The sequence below is a fragment of the Candoia aspera genome, chromosome 14 (assembly GCF_035149785.1).
Source record: "Candoia aspera isolate rCanAsp1 chromosome 14, rCanAsp1.hap2, whole genome shotgun sequence".
Lineage (NCBI taxonomy): Eukaryota > Metazoa > Chordata > Lepidosauria > Squamata > Boidae > Candoia > Candoia aspera.
In genome coordinates this window covers 8,393,822-8,417,682 of record NC_086166.1, presented here as the reverse complement: position 1 = coordinate 8,417,682, position 23,861 = coordinate 8,393,822, and the positions used below count along the sequence as shown (strand labels likewise).

Here is a 23,861-nt window from a genome sequence, read left to right as displayed (position 1 = left end):
AAAATTCCTTTAGGGAAACCTCAGGGAAGCATAAATACATTCTCACTTCTTTTATTTCACTCATCAAATCAATATGATTTTCCATTTATCAAACTTCATCCTTTGCCATTAACAGCGTAGAGTAACTAGCAAACTGGACTTCGATCAAGCCTAACCAGACCTGTTATAAACCTACAGCTGCTTCCTTTACTGCAAAATTTGACACAGAATAGTCTTCCAGATAAGAATTAACATGCAATCCAACAGCACTGCCATTTATTATGAAGAAGGATTGCAATGAAACATTGGTTGCCATCCTATAGTAGTTGCAAATGTTATATATATATGCACGCATGCCACATACGACGATCAATATATGACTTGTATAGAAGCTCTTTCCTGGAGTATTATCCGCTAAGGTTTTGTAAAATGAAAATGTTATGTACAGGGCTGGACAGTTTGAATAATTTACATGAATATATGCACACCGAGCCTATGGGGTTATAACCCTATAGGAACTCAGAATAATTGTTCTGACTTTGCACAGCAGGATCCTTAGATGGGAGGAAAATACGAAGCTACTACAAAAGTCATGGAGAGAGAAATATCACAAATGAAGCAAGGCAACGTTCCAGCAGAAGAATGTGATTCATTTATAAATCAGTGTATGTATTTTTCTTATCTGTACTATCAACTTAATCACCGAGGATTCAAAGCTCGTATGACATATTATGACCGAAGATCCTTCTTCTTTCAAATGCTACTTAACTTCGCCTGAAGCTACAGAAAGTCTGGCACGCCTAACTTGCACCTCGTTAGAGAGATTTCAGTGGCTGAATGAAACATAAGCACTATTTTTTTCTCAGTCTGGGATGCTATCTAGAACATCCTTTTCCAGCTTGGCCCCCTTCAGATGCGTTGGATCAAAACTTCCAATAATTTATTCCACATGTTATCTAATGATTATAGCAGCCATGGACCAGCATCTGGAGGGGGCGTAGTTGGGCAAGAACAGAAATTAATGTTAATTTCTTATCTTGAAAGACTGTTATGTCTATGTCACAGTATTATACTATGTCACAGTATAATATTATTATACTATTATTATACTATTATACTATGTCACAGTATAATATCCCTGGCATGCTGCTTCAATAATGAGCTTACTTTATTCCTTCACTTGCTACAAAATAATGTTTTTATCTCACTTTATATGACTTGGCAAAGATCTACCTGTGTTTTGCAAGTCACGGTAGTTGAAATCAAGATGACGAACCATGATTTACTAAAAGGTATATCACACAGATTTGTTAAACAAGCATGTGATAAATTCTTATCGACCTGATAAAAGTGAGAGGTTGTTATTGCACAAATCACACAAAAGATATCATGATTAAGGGAGTGCCAAGGTATGGCAAATAAACCAACTACAATTTGTGTAATTTTGTAGGGATACGGCAGATAAAGGCACAGAAGAATGTGCCTTATTCTAAGAAACCACTGAATAATTTGAGAATTCTGTCATTCCTTTTTAATTTTTAAAAGATGATTAGCTCATGTTAATTCATATTTCCATTTTTGTATGTCAAATTTCCAGAAAAAAAATACTGTTTTGACAGATTTATTTTCAGGCTCCCCATTATTTATGCTGATTATCACCAGCAATATTTCTTTCAAGGTGCACTAAGCAATACTTTCCCCCACAAAAACACTGGGTTATGGGTTAAGAAATGCAAATTTTGCAGAAAAAAGGCAACTCAATATAAGTCTTGTAATATACTGTAGCAAGATCTAAATTGAGTAAAGCAATTTCTATATTTAATGTTTTTTTCATACCTCTATTACAACCCATAAAAAGTTATGAAGGTATAATTCTCACTTCCCTTTTTGACAAAACTTATTTATCCTTGCCTATATTCATATACTGCCTCTTTCTTATTTCAAAGTTAATGAGCTAAGGACACCCTCATGCTTCTTTTTTCAGCTAAAACCGACTTAGAAGTTATGGTAATAATGAAGTCTGAAGCCAGTAACTGGGTTTGGCATCAAAGCAGATTTTTATGGGACGTAAACTAGCTGGAAGCAAAGTCATTTGACCACATCAATTCCAATATTTTATAAATACAGTGAGCTACTTGTTTTTAAGGATCAGAATACAGTGTAAGAGTAAAGGCCTCAAAAGACAAAACCAGTTTTAATCAACTGAAGTTCAAGCTTATTACTGTATAGAAGACAATAAGGTTTTAATCAGGCATACGGAATTGGCAAATCACAATTTCAGATATTATCTAGAGGTGTCTTAAAACACAATTAAGCTAAATTTCAGACAAGCTGCCATCTGTACATCATCTCACCTAATAGGAAACTATGTCAGGATATTTGCTTATGTTAGTGGGAAGAATGAAAAAACTATGGGATGCCTTGCCACATTTCTCTGGCCAATTCAACTTTTGTTGTTAGCTGTTCTCGAACCATTTAATAACCAAGTCAGCCTTCCCCAACCTTGCATCTTCTAGGTGTGTTGGGACTACAACTTTTGAATTCTCAGCCAGCACGTGGGCTAGGAATTCTCCAAGTTGCAGATAACAGAATCACAGAGTTGGAAAAGCGTTCAAGTCCAACTTCCTGTTAAACGCAGGAATCCAAATTAAAACATCTCCAACTAGCCTCCAGTGGAACATATCCGTTAAAAGGGGGTTCACTGACTCTCACAGTAATTAGTTCCACTGTCAAGCACAGTGGGGGTGCCAGCTGGGGAAGACTGTCCCCAACTGTCACCAATCCATCAATTGGGCAGGGTCACTACAGGGATGGAACTACTGGGCACAACACTTGTCCTTGGGTCCTTAGAACTCTCAACAGGAAGGCATCCTTATTCATCAATACCGCGAGCACATGGCTTTCCAGCCTTCAAGGAGGCAGAACCAAAGTATTTCTCGACCAAATATTGTGTTGTTCTTCCACCATCAGCTTCCATACTGGACATTCCAGCAGCAAAGCAAGGTATGTTCAGAACCACACCAGCCAAGAAGGGCACCACCAGAGGAAGCAAAGCCCATGCTGACATGTCACTGTGCCCATCAGAAAGAACCTTGGACTCTATAAATGTAGACAAACTGGTTTGAAATCCTGATTCCGGAATGGCAAGTAAACACACAGCATGCTCTTCCTGTTCTCTCAGTACCTTTCATTTTATGGAAGAAAGACAGTTGCCTTTGCTTTTAGCTGTGTTTAGAGTTGTTTCATGTCTTTTGCACGAAAGACACCAAAATTAACTGAGATTTCAACACAGAAAATAACCTCATAATAATCAAGTGACATCAAACGAAAGTCACGACGAAACAATTTTCACATTATTTATTAGATCCTCCTAATGTATTCCAGCTTCTTCTGAACTGAGAACTGTGGTCAAGCTCCTCCAGTTCATTGGACCAGGTGCTTCCTACCTTACTCATATGGGCATGAAAATAACATTTCTCAAAAAGCTTTTGACACATGGAAAACCCTGATTAAACTGCTTCAGCATTCATAACATCAGGGACAGATCTCTGTGGGACACATCAGACAATCTGAGAAATATGAGAAAAAGGCTGAACTATGAGGAAATACAAGCCATTTTCACTGTTAAGGGAGGCATTAAAACAACTTTTTTTTTCTTAAAATCCTATAGCAAAGAAGCCAAAATTTATCAATCCGAGGAAAATTCTAGAACAGGACAATCACCATGAAGGCGACCCTACCTCTCAACTATGTCAACCAAATTTATTTTACCAGCAGACACATCAGCAGGACCTCCAAAATAGATAGGATAAGGGTGGTGCCATTCAGGTAAAGGTAACTCTTAAAGTAATCTAATTCATCCTTGTGGACGGCCCATGGCTAAAAGATAGTAAGCAACTGGATGTCTTTTCTGAGCCACTAATTTGGCTCCATCAGCCATTATTCTACATCTGGTTTTGGTTGCAGAAATTCAGCTTTCTACTATAAGTAGATTCTGCAAGCTTAACCTTAGGCTCCTTGTTCTGATTCAGAATATCCAATTTGCTACAAATACAGACCAGAATCAACTGACTTCAGACTAGCATATTTCTTTTAAGAGCAAAACTGTTAACTCCCCTAGACTGGAAGTGCATGTAAGTGCCCCTAAGTAAATATGAACCATTGTGCGTTTCACTAGCAAAACTGTACACCTAAAGGCAGTGACAATTAAAAAGCAGACTGTGATATGGGATAGTGTGTGCTTGTTTCCAGTTTGAAAGAAAAAAAGTAAAATGTATGACTGGGTGACAAAGCTTCTTCTGTGGCCTTGGTAATAATAATGTGTCTTTCAACTCAGTCACAAATTATCACAACGAGCAAAACACTGAAGTTTTCTTTTGATTACAGCATCAACAATTAACTATTCTATAAATGGCCATGCAACCATGTATGATAAATATTACATACAGAGAAAAAGGATAACTGGCTTAACTGGCACAGTGTTTTTTTTCCAGTTCCTCAGTGACATGTCAAATATCAAGATAACCAGAAACTGACTCAGAAATTGAAACCCTAAAGATCAAAGGTATTGGAAAACTTCATTCTTTGGCTAAGTGGTGTCCATTTTAAAGTCATAAACATGAGTTATTGTTAAGAAGACTACAGGATGTTACAGTTGTTGCTTTCTGCAAAAACAAAATGGATTTGTTATTTATGGGGCAACATAGCAGCCAGCAGAGAAAAAGAAAACTGTAGAGAAAAGAGCAGATCCACTTAAATTCCTGTCAGTCCTCCTTCGGTAATTCTGCATTGTGGTAAAATGAAACTCAATTGTTATAAGAGCAAGAAATAAGATGTATTACAGGTAGTCCGCAAGAGGTCACTAGGGGTTCTCTGGGAGATCACGATTTATTTAAAAAATTATTTCAAATTCAGGCAACTTCACATGAAAGAGGGAAGCTTCATTCTTTATTTTTAGTTTAAGAGCACTGTTAATGCATATAGACCAGCCTACCCATGTAACGAATATAATCATTTTGTAACTGCTGGCCTAGCTTTGAGCCTGAATGTGCAGAGGTTCCCCGAGGCCTGAAAAATATTTCAAGGATTCCTCCAGGCTCAAAAGGTTGAGAAAGGCTGTTCTAAACTCTTACCTTTATGCAGAAATGGAGCATTTGTAACCCAAAACAAAAGATCTTTCCTTTCTGCCGTTTATCACTTCTCCAGGTTATAGGCCTGCTATCCCCAGCTTTGCCTGTTATTAGCAAACTATATACCGTATAAAACAGCTGTGGCCTATCCTGCTTGCCGAACGCTGGTATGATTCAGGCAACGGCATACAGTTTGGCAAAACTAATAGATGCCCAGAGCCTACACTCAAAGATCCTTTTTTCTTGGAAATGCCAAAGATTTGCAGAGAGCTATGACTTCATTACCAACAGTAGAAATGGATATGCATAATGTTAGTTTCAAGCAGACCATTATTTTTTATTCTACTCTACGCTGGCTGTTGTCAGCCCTCAATACTTGGTAGCTGATATCCTTTTGATTAGCGATCTCAGCACCAAAGATTAGCGATTAGCACCAAAGATTAGCGATCAGCACCAACTCACCAAGTGATGGTACAAGTAGTCTGCACATACACTAAGTTACCTAATGCTGAATCACATTTTGGCATCCTTCAGCACAGTTCTCTAACTGGAAATTGACGCCCAGGTTGTGAGGGAGACACCTTTCTCAGCACTGGCTTCCCAAGATCCACACAGCAGAAAATGTCAGGGATCTGAATCTAGGCCAGGCAGACAGTAGTCTAACTAAGGAATCCTCTTATGTTCTACTGAGTTTATTACTATTTATTATTTTATTATCCAAATTTAATTACCGCCCATCTCCCCCCAAAAGAGGGACTCTGGGCGGTTTACAATAAAATCAAATTATAATCATAAACGTTAAAATCTCATAAAACCAGACACATTACAATTATTATAAAATGCAATAAATACATATAAAATCCAAGAGGGTATAAAATTCCAAGCTGGTAGGAGGGCCTCTAGGGTGTGAGCCACCCCCAAGAATGGTTACCCACTTTCCCGCCCCAGGCGAGATGCATAACCAAGTCTTCAGGGCTTTCCGGAAGGACAGGAGTGAAGGGGCCTGCCTCACCTCCGGGGGCAAGATGTTCCAAAGGGCGGGGGCCACTGCAGAGAAGGCTCATTTCCTGGACCCTGCCAGATGAAATTCCCTTACGGACGGGATCTGTAACATGCCCTCTCTGGATGATCGGGTGGGGCGGGCCGATGTAATGGGGATGAGACGGTCCCTCAGGTAACCTGGCCCCATGCCATGTAGGGCTTTAAAGGTGATAACCAACACCTTGAATTGGACCCGGAAGCAAACTGGCACCTATCTTTACTTCAAAGGAAGAGACACCCGCCTGCCACAGTGAAAGAGAACGTATGCAAATGTCTCTTGCAGTCTCCCACTTAAACCAACATGGGAAATTAATCTGTACATTTTGTTTTGAGGCTACTTTCACTGTTACCAATATATTTTATTGGTTTAATAACTGCATTTTCATCTTGCTTATAAACATAAACAGGACAGATGATCTGTAGATACCAAGGTATGCTCAGGATCAAGAACAAGGGTGTTTTTATCTTTTCTTATTTGGAGTGAAAACAAGAAAAACCACAGAAGGCAAAAGGATACTGTATATATCCTCAAAATGCAGTGCTCCACAAGTCCCATGGGATTTGATGCTCAAGAAGGATAGGCAGGATTCCATTCTCAAATAATTAAAAAAAGTAAAAATCATTCCCTTTCTCTTCCATTGCTTGAGCTACATCCACCCCTAGCAAGACTGCAAGTGATTCCATCAAACAACCCTTTGTATACACTTATATATTCGTCCATATCTACCATATATGTGGGCTTTGGATATGCACATGAATGAGTGCCAAGAAGTGAGTGAATAAATGCCACCAGCTTGCCAGAACTCTGCCTGTTAGCATAAAATAAAAACAAGCACAACCCCAAATATCTGATTTGCACATATCCGTTTTCCACATGACTGGAGTACTTCACATATACTGGGACTGCAACTTCCCAAGTTCCCAATAAGCCTTCTGGCTGAGAATTCAGAACAGCCATTCCAGGACATCTGAAAGCCCCAGAATTAAGGAATCTGGGTCTCCTCACTCCTAGTCCAGCCCCTTCCCCACAGCACTCCCCCCCCCCAGCTCTCTATAAATACAGATGCATTGATGTAATTATGAGTACATAATGCAATGAATGTGGTCAATTTAATGTATTATTTTTATTATTTCTCATTAATGCAATTATGAATATAGCATATATGTGCCTAAATACACATGCAAACATATATGCTCCTCTGTATATATATATAGTGTGTATATATATATATATCTCCATATCTCCATAAATACATTATTAATGCACATATATATATATATATGCACACATACATATATTATTAATGTATATATATATATATATATGCACACACATACATATATTATTAATGCACAAATAAATACGAATGCGTCTACTATATACTGTACGATGCAAATATTTCCTCGCGGAGCAATTGCGAATATAATGAGCACATCTGCCTGGGAAGGCATACAACAGAGCTCACGTAGCGATCTTTTCTCATCCATGAAATTATGAATACGAGACGCGCCTCCCCGTATATATATAGCTTGTATTATGCACAGAGCGGCGCAGTAATATAGGCTTATTTTATACACAGAGCATCCCCGCTGTCGGAGACACGGAGGGAGATCCCTTGGCAAGGCGGGGGGGGGCTTGGAAGGGATTGATTGACAGCCGCCTTTGACAAGCGCCCCCCGCCTGCGCCCCCTTTTCCCCAGAGACCCCCCCACTCCACGGAAGCCCCGCGAGGGGAGAGGAGCCGACCTTCTCCAAGGAATTCTCCATGGCCGGAGGTGCTTCGGCGGCGGCGGCGAAGGACTCCCGCTCCTCTGCCCGGGCTACTTCCGCCTTGGCCGCGGCCTCGGCCGGCTCCACGTTGGCAGCTGCGCTGACGGAAGCGCGAGGCGGCGTCCGCGGAGCGACGAGCGGGCGGAGCGAAGGGTCGCGGAGCCGCGCGCTCACCTAGGCGACGGGCCAGGCCTCCGAGCCGCTTCGGCTTCCGTAGCGCGCCGGCTTGACAGGCGGGAGGCGCGACAGGTTGGGGCGGAGGAGAGCGGGGACGTCCCAAAAAAAAAAGGGGGAAGAGAAATAAATCGCCTAGAAAAAAGAACAAATCTTCAAACCGACGGTACTGAAAAAATATCCTGTAGAACTATTCGGGAGAGCTTCCACCCTTTGAAAAGGATCGGCTTTAGAGCTTTGCCAGGATCCCCCCTCCTCCATTGGCGAATGGAACGTTCCTCAGACGGTGCAAGGAAAGAGATGACGTCTTCCCCCGACTGAGCATGCGCATGGAGGGATTACGTGCGGGAGCGAGCCTCTAGGGTCCAAATGGGCTTCTGGCTTAGCGGCAGCCGGGCAGCTGTCTCGTTCGGACGTGCGCCCGTCCTGTGGGCGACGTCACCCAGATTGGTGGCTGCAGTGGGCATATTTATGCCCAGCTGCTTGCAATTGGCTTGACGACTGAGTTAAAACGTTTCAACGTTTAAGGCTAGAGATCAATCAATCCTTTGTAAAATGAACAAGACCTTCTTTTAATGGAGGAAACGCAGAAAGCCTTTGCACTTGATTGAAATACTGGCATTGAGGAAGGGGCTGCGGCTGAAACAACCTCTGCCCCACCCCCCCGCTGGCCTAGATAAAATGAATTAATCCCCTTGCAGCTCCAGTTGTATTATTTTGGAGTCCTGGTCAACAAAAGACTGAAGTCATAGCTTGAATTCATGTGATTGCCCAGGAGGAAAGATTCATTAAGATGCCCAATCAAGCTATTGGGGAAATCTCTAGAAACTAAAGCATAGAGGATCAAGCCTGAGAATCAACTGTCCCAGATCCATAAGGGTCGATTTGATTAGCATAAAGCCATTTTCTGAACTTATCCTCCACGGCTTCTAAAATACAATGCCAAAGGAGAACAGTGTGAAGGTTCCATCGGTAGAGTAAGCTGGTCAAGGAACATGGCCAGCTTCAATAGGTTTAATGTGAATTCTTCCATATTCAGGTTTTTATTTATTATTTATTATTCAAATTTATAAATTTGATGACTACATCCCATCAAGTTGATGTTAACCCTTAGTGATCACATAGCTGGATTTTCTCCATGACGATCTGTCCCCAACATGGTCCTTCAGGACTTCCAATGGTGCACCCATCATCACTGCAACTGAATCCATCCACCTTGCTGCTAGTTGTCCTCTTTCCTTCTTTCCACCTTTCTCAGGATTAACATCTCCCAGAAGATACCAGAGCTGGAGACCTTGGAAGTCATCAATGGGGTATCTTTTGTAGGTTCCACTAAGGATGTCAATATCTAGCCATAGTTTATTCCATTGCTGGGCTTGTCTTTTGGAAGAAAAGAGAGCCAGTTTGGTGTCGTGGTGAAGGTGCTGGCCTAGAAGCCAGGAGACAGTGAGCTCTAGGCCTCCTTTAGGCGTGAAAGCCGGCTGGGTGACTTCAGGCCAGTCCCTCTCTCACAGCCCAAGAGCCAATCAGGCGTGGTAGAAGAGTTGTAGTCCCGCCTTAGGCATGAAAGCCAGCTGGGTGACTTCAGGCCAGTCCCTCTCTCTCAGCCCAAGAGCCAATCAGGCATGGTAGGAGAGTTCTAGTCCTGCCTTAGGCATGAAAGCCAGCTGAGTGACCTCAGGCCAGTCACTTTCTCTCAGCCCAACCCACCTCACAGGGTTGTTGGGAAGATAGGAGTATTAGGTATGTTTGCCACCTTGAATTGACACATGCTATATATTCTGAATATATAAAGGCAGGAAAAAATATAACAATAAATGAGTACTGAAGTTTGTTTTATTAAACCCAACTTCCAGCGACTCTGGGTGGTTTACAGATTTTTCTTTTTTAATTAAAACAAGAAAACAACACAAAAAAGAACAGAGAGAAGAGGGGAAAAAAGTACAAAAGAATTTAAGCTGACCCTTAAATTATAGGAAGGACTCGAAAACAAGCCACTCCTGGCTTGGGCTCCTCTATATCGGACTCTGGCAACACAATCTATACTCGGCTAAAACTCCTAATCCAGGTTACCAGAGTCTTTCTTTTTGGAGTGGGCGACCATAATGCATTATGCTACATATAGTAGCATTATGCTAAGCACGGGGTGCAAATTCAATCGCGGTGGGAAAATGTTACAAGAGAAGAGACTATAGGGAGCTCAGGGTTAGACGGTGGAGTCCTTGATGCTCTCTGAGCTGGGCTGTTGGCTTGCAGAGGTTTCATTACCCAACTAGGGAACATCGTCAGTGCGAGGGAGGGTGGGGTCCGCTCCCTGCTTATATACAAGGTACTGTATACAAGGGCAATCTACTGTATATAAACAGGGAGCGGACCCCACTCTCCCTCGCACTGACGATGTTCCCTAGTTGGGTAATGAAACCTCTGCAAGCCAACAGCCCAGCTCAGGGAGGACTCCAGGGAAAATATTAACTTATCCAGAGACTTTCTGGGGTTCTGGTGGATCGAAATCCGGGTCTCCCCAACCCCAGTGTAACCAGGCCCGGAAGGCTGGAGCCCCTTCGTAGCTGGAGCCCGGGGAAACCTCCCGGGGATGCGGGCTCGAGGCGAGGAAGCGCAGGTAACCCCGCGCCGGGGGGAGTGGCGGGAGGCGCCGCGCTCGTCGGAACGGAACGGAACGGAGGCGGCGGGGAAGGCCGGGCGCGGCGAGGATGGAGCGCCTGGCCCGCCCGGTGCGCCGCTCGCCCTGGCTCTGCAACGTGCTGCTGTACGGGAGCCTCTTCGCGGCGGGCGACGCGGTCCAGCAGCGGCTCCGGCGCCGGCCGGGCCAGCGCGCCGACTGGGCGCAGACGCGGCGGGTGGCGCTGGTGGCGCTCACCTTCCACGGGAACTTCAACTACCTCTGGCTGCGGGGCCTGGAGCGGCTCCTGCCCGGACGCGCGCCCGCCGCCGTGCTGGCCAAGGTGGGCTGCGACCAGCTGGTGGGCGCGCCGGTGGCGATCCTGGCTTTCTACTCCGGTGAGCCTTGGCGCGCCAGACCAGGGACCGGGGTGGGTGGGGGAGGGATGGAGGGCGGGGGCTGAGGCTTGCTAGCTCGCTCCTCCCCTTGGGGTGGCTTCCTCTGAGCGCGTGCAGAGGGCTCTGCAGGGTTAGACCCCCGGGAGCCGCAGCAGTCGCTCGGGAGAAGGCTGGACTTCCGCGTCTCTGGAGGGCGCCCGGTTGGACAACCAGGAGTAGAGATGCAGGGCTTTGGATGGATTGATTCGACTTCGAAGGCCGCCCCATTGCACCGCGACCCATCCTTGTTCCCTGCTGGGCAATCAGGAGAGCAAGAGAGGGCTGGGAAGGCGATGGGAAGTGTAGTTCAGCACCTGCCGAGGGCGCCAGGTTGCTTAAGACAGGCTGGCGGATGCCTCTGGTTTGGAAACAGGCCTGGTGCCATGAAGTCAAGGCAGAAAAGGAAGGGGTCCGAATCCAAGGGCATCCCATTTAGTTTCAGGGCTCAGTCCAGGCCCAGCATTCTCCACCCTGCAGATAAGCCGATTACTCTGCTTCTGCGCTGTGGCACTTTTATTTTGGCTAATTAAAACACAAAAGCTTCCTTTGATTCAGGCTGAAGGCAGCCCTGGAGACACACCCAGGCTGTTTTCTTGCTGCCCCTTTGAAATGGCTTTGCTATGCCTTTTTTTCAAGGACTTTTTTCCAGTTTCTGTGCCCGGTTACACACAGCTTTGAGAGTCATCCAGTCAGTTAGATGCAACACAGTATCTTTCTCAACCTTGGCGACTTTAAGATGTGTGGACTTCAACTCCCAGAATTCCCCAGCCAGCATGTTCTGGGAGTCGAAGTCCAGTGCCAAGGTTGAGAAACACTGATCTTGAGTGGGATGGCTGCTGTTGAGGATCCATCCGCACCCTTCCCTGAGATACCCCATAGCATCTGCCTTTTCACGTTCTCCATCTCCCCCAAGGAATTCAGAATTCTCGTTATACTGGATTTCCCCCGAGGTGTTATGTTTTATTCTGAAACTCTTTTGTCCTGCAAACTTGAGATTTCCCCAAGCCAACTCTTGTTTTCAGTAATGCTATACATTCTTGACCCTGAGTACACACTTCTCTATTGAAAAACAGCTGATGCTGTTCCTAGATCTGTAACTGGTAGGACGTGTTTACAGTCTTAAACTATTTTGCTTAAAGGAAAGGGTGTCTTGTCTGTCTGTCTGTCTGTCTGTCTGTCCGTCTGTCTGTCTGTCTGTCTGTCTGTCTGTCTGTCTGTCTATCTATCTATCTATCTATCTATCTATCTGTCTTAAAGCATTTCAAGTCAGATGGACAAATCAGATATTTCTTTCTTTTCACCTGAAGTTCTGTGAAGACAGGCTGGACCAGCTCCCTGATCCTTAAAGACATCAAAAATTGCTTCCTATACAGCAGTGTTTCTTGAAGTGTGGCCCTAGGATCCCTGGGTGTCCCCCAAGAACTTCTCAGGGCTCTGCAAAATCAGAATTATTTGTCAGCCTATGCTGAAAAATCGTGCCATTTTAAAATCCCATCAAACAACCATGAGCAGCTGTAGCTGCAGCGAATGCATCAATTTGAATTTTGACTATGGTAAATACTGATAAATATAACCCATACAAACAAACACTCTTTTGGAGTCCTCCATAATTTTTAAAAGTGGGAACGGGTCCTGCGAGAAAAAAGTTTAAGAAACACCGCTTTACAGCAAGCCAAAAATGCAGTTTCATTCATCTGAAGCATTGTATAAATCTTAGCAGGTAAACAAGAGCTGTCTGTGCATTGTTTAATAGATAATATCAGTAGAAGGGAAAACAAATAAAAATAAATTCAGCTTAATGATGATTTGACCTGTTCCATTAAAGTCAATGACTGCTGAGCTGCAGGCTGTTGCCATTGTATGAAATTCATCAGAAAGAATTTCATGTAGAGAAGTGAAGTGGTTAAGGTGTGGGGTTTGGACTATGGAGACCTGGGTTCAAATCTCCACTTACTGGGTGACTTTGTGCTGGTCATGGTCCCTCAGCTCAGTCTACTCTTCCTGTTCTTGACTTGATTTGATTTGATTTGATTTGTAAGGTTAAAATAAGGAATGCTGCCTTTAATTTCCAGGAAGAAGAAAGGAGGTAAATGCAATAAATAGCTCCATTCTTAAACTTGGCAGGGTTGAACCTGATTGCTGGATTGGCAGTTATGTAATTTTGTAAAACAGGTAGACAATATTAAAAGTGGTGGTTTGTTGGCATGCACAAAAGTTCTGCCCCGGTCCTTTTTATTTCCTATGAACTGTGACCTTGGGAAAAATTAAAATCATTGTTCTTTGCTCCCCAAAGGTCATCTGGAAACACCATTTTCCCACCATTTTTGAAAGAGCAATGCCACTTTCGTTTTTTGCAAGACCCATATGCAAATCAGATAGATTTGTCCATCATTCCATTTCTAATTCCCTCTTTTCCTCTAAAACCCTTTTTGATCAGGCATGAGCATGCTTCAGGGCAAAGAGGATATTTTCGCAGACTGCCAGCGGAAATTCTGGAATACGTATAAGGTGAGTGCCGGTTGGTCAGGCACACGATCCTATCAATTAATACATCTGTAGCATGTTTTTTAAAAAATTCTTTATTCTATGTTCTGAAATAATATAAGAAATAAGTAGCACGAATAAGAAAATCAGGTACAGATATCAAAGTACAGGCAGATAAATGAAATACCATAAAACTAATATGCCTTTTGTATCTTTATTCTTTCCTTTTTTATACTCTTAAGCTTATGCTGTATGTATGTATGCATGTATGTATCTCTCCATTCAATCATGTCCGATCCTCGGTGACTGTCTGGACTAGTCCCTGCAGTTTTCTTGGCAAGGTTTTTTGGAAGTGGTTTGCCATTGCCTCCTTCCTAGGGCTGAGAGAGAGCGACTGGCCCAAGGTCACCCAGCTGGCTTTCATGCCGAAGGCGGGACTAGAACTCTCATACCATGCCTGATTGGCTCGTGGGCTAAGAGAGAGTGACTGGCCCAAGGTCACCCAGCTGGCTTTCATGCCTCAGGCGGAACTAGAACTCTCATACCACGCCTGATTGGCTCTTGGGCTGAGAGAGAGAGACTGGCCCAAGGTCACCCAGCTGGCTTTCATGCCGAAGGCGGGACTAGAACTCTCATACCACGCCTGATTGGCTCTTGGGCTGAGAGAGAGAGACTGGCCCAAGGTCACCCAGCTGGCTTTCATGCCTCAGGCGGAACTAGAACTCTCATACCACGCCTGATTGGCTCTTGGGCTGAGAGAGAGAGACTGGCCCAAGGTCACCCAGCTGGCTTTCATGCCGAAGGCGGGACTAGAACTCTCATACCACGCCTGATTGGCTCTTGGGCTAAGAGAGAGGGACTGGCCCAAGGTCACCCAGCCGGCTTTCATGCCTAAGGCGGGACTAGAACTCTCATACCACGCCTGATTGGCTCTTGGGCTGAGAGGGAGGGACTGGCCCAAGGTCACCCAGCCGGCTTTCATGCCTAAGGCGGGACTAGAACTCTCATACCACGCCTGATTGGCTCTTGGGCTGAGAGGGAGGGACTGGCCCAAGGTCACCCAGCCGGCTTTCATGCCTAAGGCGGGACTAGAACTCTCAGTCTCCTGGTTTCTAGCCTGTTGCCTGGACCAAACTGGCTCTCTGTGCAATATAATAAAACAAAACTTTGCGGACTGTGCTCATGTTGGTATAAACACATACCCTTTTGTGGTTACATAACTGCTTTTGATCATGTTTCATTTAATCTATCTCAGATTTCTGGTCTCCGGTCTCTGAATATTTGAATATTTCCAAATAGAAACACAAGAGAGAAAAACTTTCAGGGTGTCTGTGTGAAAGAAATACAGTCATTTGAAGGGGCTTGTCTCATTTGCTAATCAAGGAAGTCTTAATTTCTTGAAGATTCGTTTGGCAATCTGGCAAAGGTGCAAACATATTGGGTGTTGTGTAATTTTGGCATTTCTTAAAGTGACAGTTGAGCAATCCAATTCAGGGTGGGTAAAAGAATGCTTAAGCATGAATTTCACACCCACATGCATATGCTGACTTTACACACTGCACTAAGCCATGGTTTGCAAATTAAGATTTCTTGCATAAAGCCAATTTAGCTGGGTTTTTACAGCATATTCAATCTCAACCAAAGTGTGCACACCACAATGTTAATCTGAAACATGACACCCTGAGTTATGGCTTGGGGCAATGTATGAATGTAATCAGTGTGTCCTTCCACAGATTTTTTAAAATGATCTTGGGTCTTATTATTCAAGTACAAGTAATCACATCCTCCTTGATTTTAGCTAGAGGTTGTGAATAACCAGCAGACTGGTTCCTCCATAATCCTAAAATATAAACCATGCTTACGAAGAGCAATGGCTGGGCTTAAGCTACACGCTGAGCCAAATCGAAGCAAATGACACAATGGCATAGCGTGATGCGGAAACATAAGAAATATGCGCAGCTCATTCTGTACACTGAAATACACTTTCAACCAGTCGGGATTCTTGGATGCCGTGACTGTGCCTCTCATTTGAACAGCCTGTGCTGATTGCAGGCTTTTAGGATTGCAACGGATCTTGAAGATTACTAGCTCATTGTAGGCTGAGCAGAAAGGTGCCACTTTTCCTCTGAACATAAATGCTTAAAAAACAAAACAAAACACTGTTTGTAATTTTTTTTCATCTTGATTAACTATTTTAAACATAAGCATGAGCCTTTATAGGAAGGCGACGGGTACAGGTAGTCCTCACTTAATGACCACAATTGGGACTGGAATTTTGGTTGCTAAGTGAAGCGGTTATTAAGTGAATCTGACCAGATGTCATGACCTTTTTTCAGTGGTCGTTAAGCGAATCACCTCAGGTGTTAAGTGAACCATGTGGTTGTTAAGTGAATCACACAGTTCCCCATTGATTTCGCTTGGCAGAAGCTGACCGGGAAGGTTGAAAATGGCGATCACATGACTGCAGGTATGTTGTGATGGTTGTAAGTGTGAGGACCGGTCGCAAGTTGTTTTTTTCAGCACTGTCATAAGTCCGAATCATAACTAAATGAATGGTTGTTAAGCAAGGACTACCTGTAATTTTTCTCATGTTCCCTGTTTACATGACTGTAATCCAAGAATTGTTTTTATTTCAGACAGGATTGATGTACTGGCCTTTTGCACAGGTGAGTGTCCGCCTTTCCTGGGATGCAAGAACCTCATGCCCTGCTGAAATCCACCTTGCAGGTTCCTCACAAGATCTCCTCCCCATTGTAAAGATGCTTCTGGTTTTCTACTTTCTTCTCAAGATGCTTTATGGTTGGAGGCTGTAGAAGGCATGTCCTGACTGGGGTTGGCATTCTGCTGCACCTTTTGCTAATCTCAAAAATCTTGCCAGAGTATTTCCCGCCTTCATTTGGGATTGAATGGAAGCATGGGGAGCAGACCCAAATGATTGTTTAAGGAAAGATAGAGCATTCGGGCACATTCTATAGCTAAATTACTAGCTACAAGTCTACCACAATAGACTGATGAGAATTTCACCTACCTTCTCTTTCTTCTTTGAAAGCATTTCAGAAGCAAATTCTCCTTTCACCCAATATAATGGGGGCGGGAAGGAAAATAGAAGCAGGAGAAATTCTCTGCCTAGCTCCGAAAAGTGATATTCTTCTGAGCTTTGGGATTTGCTCTTAAGTGGGCAGGCTGTTAGTTTGGCTACATCAGGATTCGATCCCTAGGTTGGATTGACCAATTATTTAACCTGAGTACTTCCTGTGCTGACAGCCAAGGATCTGAGATGGAAACAGAGCCTCCAATAACCATCTTTTGTTGGTTAAGAACAGCCCAGCAAGATCTGAACATTTGCAGTGCCTGTAGAAGGCTGAATGGGGATGGGGGAGTGGGGTGTTGTTTGAAAAAGGTTGTGGCCGGCCAGCACAGCCCTAAACAGGCATGGAAGTCCACAAGGTGGGTAGGGCAATGATGAAATGTTGTGGTGCAAATACTGGCGCTTTTCTATTTGTGTTGCAGAGATTGTGAAGTGGCCTTGCAGCTTGGCTCTTTCTAATAAAGGTAGTCCTCAACTTATGACATTCCTTTAACAACCGTTGGAAGTTATGACAGCACTGGAAAAAGTGACTCGCAACCAGTCCTTGCGTTTACGACCGTCGCAGCGCCCCTGCAATCACATTATCAAAATTCAGGCGCTTGACAACTGGCATGTATTTGCGATGGTTGCAGCGTCCCAGGGTCATGTGATCGTCATTTGTGACCTTCCCAGCCAGCTTCCAACAAGCAAAATCAATGGGGGAAGCTGGATTTGCTTAACGGCCATGGTGATTCGCTTAATGACCATGGCAAAAAAGTTGTAAAATCCACTGCGACTCACTTAATGACCACATCGCTTAGCGATGGAAGTTCCAGTCCCAATTGCGGTTGTAAGTCGAGGACTACCTGTAATCCCTCCTTTGTCTAAAGAGTCATTTTCTTAATCATGGTCACAGCAGAAATAAAAAGGAAGGTGATAGCATCTCACGGTCTCCCTAAATCCCTGAAGACTTTATGGTGAAAAGGGTAGAGGGAGGAAGCTAAATAATACAAGAATTCTTTGCAACCATGGACACCCCCCTGCCTCCAGGCAGTATAGAAAGGGGCACGGAAAGCCCAGAACAAAGGCTCCATTAGTAGAGATGCAGGGATTCATCCTTCTTCTTGGTGGTAGTAGTAATATAACTTCCTTGATTAGTCAATTGACCATATCAAAGCAATGGGCATCAGCCACAATAGGATACAGTAAAATGAGATAAGGTAAGATACAGTGAAATAGGATAAAATAGACTAAGGTAAGATAAAATAAAATAAAATATAGTAAGATAAGATAAAGTAAAGGTAAGAGTGAGATAAAATAGCATAAGATAAAATAGAGTGCAGAGACATAAAATGAGATGAATATTAAAATACAAAACGGTATGTGTGTAGGTGGATTCATCACCTTTACCTGGCACCCCAAATGCGTTCTATAAAATATGTTCCCAGTTGGACAGCCCGAACTATAAACTTAACAGTTCTAATGACTAAAGAGAGCTTTGCTTTTTGGGACCGTAGAGTAAAGGGTAATTTTGTAATTGGGCTCATATTTGCTGCAGAGAAAATCGGAAGCTACTTCTTTCTATTTCTTTTCATTCTTCCTTTCTGCGCTTTTTGTCTTTGTCTCCCCCCCTTCTTTCCTTTCTTTATATTCATTCTTGTTAGTTTTTATCTTCTTTTCCAAACTCTTAACCAAAAAAACAACAACCAAACAGTTCTAATGACTGCATATGTGTTTGTGCCCTGAAGGAAGTAAGATCATCTTCTGTTACTGTCCCAATATATAGTTCGGTCAAGTAGTGTCGGTAAGTGCTGAGCCCTTGCTGGGGTCTTCTTGGTAGAAACCCTTGTGATGTCGCTTGAGGGCTTTGCTCAGTTGTCCTCCTTTCCTTCCAAACAGCTTTCCAACTTCAGCCTTGTTCCGGTGTATCTGAGGACAGCATATACCGGCTTTTGTGGATTCCTCTGGGCCATTTTCCTTTGCTTTTCGCAACAAAGTGGGGATGGAACAGTGAGTTCGGCTTTTCGGCTGCTCCGAGGAGAGAAGGCTGATGCAGAGAAGACACCGCCAGGGAAATAAATCGTCAGTGAAACAAAAGATTCCTCCCTTGTTTGAGGCAGCAACTGGACAATAGGATAGTAACCTCCTTTCCTGTAAAAGATCAAAGTCTATCTTGAGTTGAACTTGAGTCCTGGTGGCCACCTGAATGGTTGGTTGGTTGGTCTGGAATGGTTGGTTGGCCATCTGTGATGGGTTTTTGGAATCCAGAGGGACATGCGCAATTCAAGCTAAAATGGGACATGTGGGATTGTTGATCCAACGTTTCCTCTGTGCTAACATGAATCTAGTCACAGTGGCCCTGTTTGCAAGGCGTCTTCAACTGAGTCTCGGGCATGTGGGTCAATGAGGCAAGTGAAGGCCAATATTGAGTTGATGGACCTAGAATTAATCTCCAAGGGGTTAGGGTTAGCCCCAGACAAATCCAGATGGGGCTAAATGAACTTCCCTCATCAAGTAACTTTGTGTACTATGCAAAATACTTATCAGAAAATTTATTGCCCCATCTGAAATCTGCGATTGAGACAAAGTCCTAGAGGGGTCCTGCAAAAATGGGGCTTCTCCGGGCACTTTGTGTTTTTAGTTTTCTCCTTCTCCTGAGGCCAAATAGGGAGGTGAAAAAGGGGCAGATATGAATATTAGTTGGTATCCCCTGAAACTATCTATGGTGATATTCTTGTGCCACTGTGGATTTCTCCTGTTGGGCTATGATAGAAGGGGGGAAAATGAATACCTTTGTGATGGTTGGGAAGATGAAAAATATCATAAATAGTTGGCAAACTATTACCAGTGCATAAGAGGGACTTGGTTGACTGAGATTGCCACTGAATTAGCCATGTTGTGTGAATGGGGCGCCTGGGCGCTTAGGTGTATTTACATGTCACAATAAGCCATCGCTATTGGGTCATTAAAGGACAATGTAAACAAGCAATGGGTTGGTTTTCCCCTCCTTCGTGGTGCAGGGATGGGGAACCTCAGGGCCCTCCCAATGTTGAACTACAACTCCCAGCATTCCTATGGGCCAAGCTGGCTGAAGCTGCTGGGAACTATAGTTTAGCAACTTGTGGGCCCTAGATCTTCTGCTTCATCTTAGGTGTGACTTGTAAAGTCATTTCATAACAATCTTGTTTAAAAGCTATTCTTGTGGCTTTTCACACTTAAAGAAGCCTCCACCGTGAGTCAGCTTTTAAACAAGGTTATCAGCATGGAAATCTTGGCTTGTGGGCATGTTAAATGAAGAACTGGGTTCCTGTGTATTTGATTTAGTTGTGTCAACCCAGCCCATTATAGTTCTTTTCACTAACCCATGGTTAAGCCAACCATAACCTGGAAGAATACATGAACCGAGTCATGATCTTCTTCCATTTCTACAGTTGTACACTTGGTTTACATTCCTTTGCAAACATTGATCCACCCTAATGGATGAGTCCCTGTATGATGGCATGCTGACCACAATGAGTTACTAGTTGGCCAAGAATTTCTTTTTTCTTTCTTTTGATTGCAGCTTGCAAATGAAGTCTTTGGAAGCCTCCAAGAACTCTGCTGGAGCCTTCTACAGTCCCACCAGAAGCTGTGACCCTAAGTGATTGCACAGTTCTTGATTTACTCCTCTTCTGCCACTGGGTTGGCCCTCTTTGATTTAGGGCCAGTAAAACATTGAACACTTTGTCTTTTTCTCTGCCCAAGAAGCCAGAAGGTTTGGGAAGTGAAGACATTGGAGACCTGGAATCAACAGCCTTATGGGTGGAGCCTTCTTTAAAAAAACAAACAAACATAGTAATGCATGTTGTTCTACTTTTCAATGTATGGTAAGGTATTCCCGATATGTTACTTGGCTGTGGTGGTCCCTGTTCCGAAGTCTTGTCTTTACTGGCCAGAACTTACTTTACTTGGCAAGTAAAGAAGTTTTGGGCAGTTTTGCTCTGGAAAAGAGCTCTGGAGATGTTTTCTACTAGGGAGGTCTGGTGTTTTAATGATAAAAGTGCAAACTAAGTAGGGTGGATTGGAAGACACTCTGTAAAATCTTAAGTTTCAGTCATTACATCAAAAATTCAGTTCCAGATTTAAAACTCAGCATTGCTGGTGGAAGGAAGGAAGGAAAGAAGGAAGGGGAGGGGAGAGGAATAATTGGATAGGAGGGCTATAAAATCCTCTGGACAAATTCAGGACAATCTTCATATGCTTGTGGGAGGAAGAGAATAAAGATGATTGCAGTTTTTCTTGGCTTAGAATTCAGGTAAGGTGTCAATTATTTTGTCTGCGCAAAGGGTGCGTTTCACTGAGATCCTATCCAAAGAACCAGGTTCTTTGGTTTAGGATGAAAAGGGTTTGGTGATAGCAAAGGGCCCTGCTCATCTAGGTTCAGGAATTATTACTGGTTAGCTCATTCTCTGTGGAAGTTCTGTGCATGCAACATTGGTGTCCTTGCCCATGCGCTGTCGAAAGATTGTGGAGGAAGAACATTAAACAATTACCTGCCCGTAAAAAATAAACTGCTAAAGAAAAATACATAGATTTCTGGATATACCAGTTTATTAAAATTAGACTATCCACTGACACATAATTCGTAGCTTAGTTGCAAGTGGGCGACTGATTGTGGGAAATAGTGTTTGGAAAGATGTTTAATTTTTGCTTTGGTTTTGTAAAAGAGGCCAGGTTGGTCTGCTGTGGTCTTTTTCATGCTGTGAGCCTATCTCCTTGGGGACCAAAGCAGTTGGCTTATTTCAGCCCAGCACAAAAGTGTATATATTACTGCAACTTGTCTATCTGCAGAGAATTGTTGACTGCAGAGATTTAATTCTGAGGAAATGTTTAATCGTTGGCAGGGGGATGAGCAGGTCTGAAATATTGAGATATCAGGATTTGTAGTTTTTAAGATTCCTTATGGGTTATGTTTCCTATACCCTGGAGCATACTAGTATTGAAAAAACGCACAAACAGCAGTCTAAATAAGATGCAAAACTTTCAAAATTGATTTGTAAGGACCTTCCCTTACAAATGTGTTGGAGGGGGGTATTCTCAAAATATAGACACAGGAGTAAAATATTCCAGCCTTGCTAGCTGTATTCCCTTGTTTTTAATGCTGTAAAAATATGATGTGACATCAGGCATCCTATGTAATATATTGCCTATATAACTTTTAGTCTTACCCAGATTCTTCCAAATAGTATCTTACTCCAACTCTGCAAAATCCTGCTTGATCTTTTTTTTTTTTTTTTAAATGTTGTTTCTAATATGGGTGGTGGTGATTTTGTAAATTAAGAAAACTCCTCTTGTTCAATGCATGCATGTATAATGATCTCCAGATAATGGAACGATTGGAAAGCCACCCTTTTTTACACTGTTTGAAACTGCTGAAATACTCTCCAGTCTCCTGTGGCTTTTTTTCAGCCGCGGGAACCTGAATGCAACCTGTGATTACCAAAAAGTGAGTATCAAATGGCCTTCTGAATCTTTTTAATGGCCTTAGTAATGACTTGTTAATGGTGTGTATACGTGCATTCATAAATATCCATGTGCCTTACACGTATGGTGGCAAACTGCATTCATTTTGTGTTAACTAAATGGGGCAGGGGGCAGATAATTCACAGGCAAATGAAGCTTTCTCCAAAATATCTCTAAATTATGATTCACAAAACGCTTGGTCCAGATGCCTGGTAGGGTCTACGCTTTTATTTAATTACACAAGCGATGTGGAATCCCAGCTGAAGACATGCAATAAGCTTGCTAGTCAGGCCGTTCATAAGCACTTTTTGCAGACAGGGGCAAGTTAAAATCAGAAACCAGCTCCAAATCCAGAAGTTCTCCCCATTAAGCCTTCTCAGTTCCTCATTCATAGGAGAAGCTTTCACAAAGGAGGACTAAGTTAATCCCCGCAAGCTGGGCTTGCCAGGATCACGTGCTGTAGAAATACAATATGGAAAGCAAATAAAAAATAAATGTGTTCCTCAGCTATATCAACTTGTTAAGGGCTCTTTCACATTCCTTGCGATGAATCACACACAGTTCTGGGACTCAAATTACAGGCCTTGTCTGCAATAGCCCCCACCTGATCAGATTCTTTCCTGACAGCGTACAGCCTTCACTTTGCTGCAATTCCAAGCTGCAATTGCATGATTGATGTCGGCCCTTCGAAGTAAACCAGGTCGAGAGAGAGACACCGCAAAAATTCCAGGAATGCAGCTTTCTGACAGTAAGACATAATAATTGTCAGCTCTACTAGGAAATCAACTCCACAGGAAGTCTAAAACTACTTTTATTGAAATTGACTAGAATAACAGAATCTTGTGTGTCTGACTGGGCTGTTCCTCCTCCTCCTAGTTCAGTGAATCAGGGTGGCGTCTGCCTGAGTCACTTTCAAATGTTATCTCTTTCTGGACTTAAAAAACGTTTCATCCCCTTTTGCCTAGGTAACAGTTCTTGTGTATCTCCATCAAGGTCATTTTCCCTTTAAAATAACAGAATTTTGAAAGCTGCTCCAAGTTTCTTTCCATGTCCCCTTAAGCCAGGGGTCCCTAAACTCTTCAGCTTATGGACCCCTTCATGAAGTTTCAGATTGTTCATTGACTCCCAAACATTTATTATATGAAAATAATATAATAAGTACTACTTTAACTAATGAGAGCCAGTTTGGTGTCGTCGTTCAGGCATCAACCTAGAAACCAGGAGACCGAGAGTTTTAGTCCCACCTTAGGCACAAAGCCAGATGGGTGACCTTGGGCCAGACACACTCTCTCAGCCCTAGGAAGGAGGCAATGGCAAACCACTTCTGAAAAACCTTGCCTAGAAAACTGCAGGGATTTGTCCGGGCAGTCTCTGAGAATCGGATATTATTGAACAGATTAAAAAAAAAATTAATAGTGCTACTCTTCTAGGAGATTATTCTCCTATTGCTATGGCTGCTAACAGGGAAGTTTGTCATAGTGAATTCCGAATGTCCCTCACCTCCGCCATTTCTGGCTGTTCTTTTTGAGACTCCAGATTAATATAATCATTGTAAGGCAGCTGTTGCCTTCAAAGTCATTCTCTGCACTTCCCTCCCATCCTAATCCAGATGGCCTTAACGTTTCTTCCTCCACCCACTTTTTTTGTGGCTGCCACA

General features: G+C 43.2%; 2 protein-coding genes across 2 annotated transcripts in view; one reads left to right on the top strand and one right to left on the bottom strand.

Annotated features, from left to right (window-relative positions):
- PDXDC1 (pyridoxal dependent decarboxylase domain containing 1) overlaps positions 1-8,059 on the bottom strand; it is a 37,896-nt gene extending 29,837 nt beyond the window's left edge. Inside the window, exon 1 of the mRNA XM_063315146.1 lies at positions 7,897-8,059. Within this exon, the coding sequence (XP_063171216.1) occupies positions 7,897-7,917 (21 nt within the window). The 5' untranslated portion in view covers positions 7,918-8,059. The remainder of the gene's footprint in view (positions 1-7,896) is intronic.
- A 2,746-nt stretch (positions 8,060-10,805) lies between these two features.
- MPV17L (MPV17 mitochondrial inner membrane protein like) lies at positions 10,806-18,825 on the top strand. Its single transcript, XM_063315081.1, has 4 exons — positions 10,806-11,112; positions 13,589-13,659; positions 16,272-16,301; positions 18,602-18,825. The coding sequence occupies exons 1-4, from the start codon at positions 10,806-10,808 to the stop codon at positions 18,779-18,781; spliced, it is 588 nt and encodes a 195-aa protein (XP_063171151.1). The 3' UTR covers positions 18,782-18,825.
- The last annotated feature ends 5,036 nt before the right edge of the window (positions 18,826-23,861 follow it).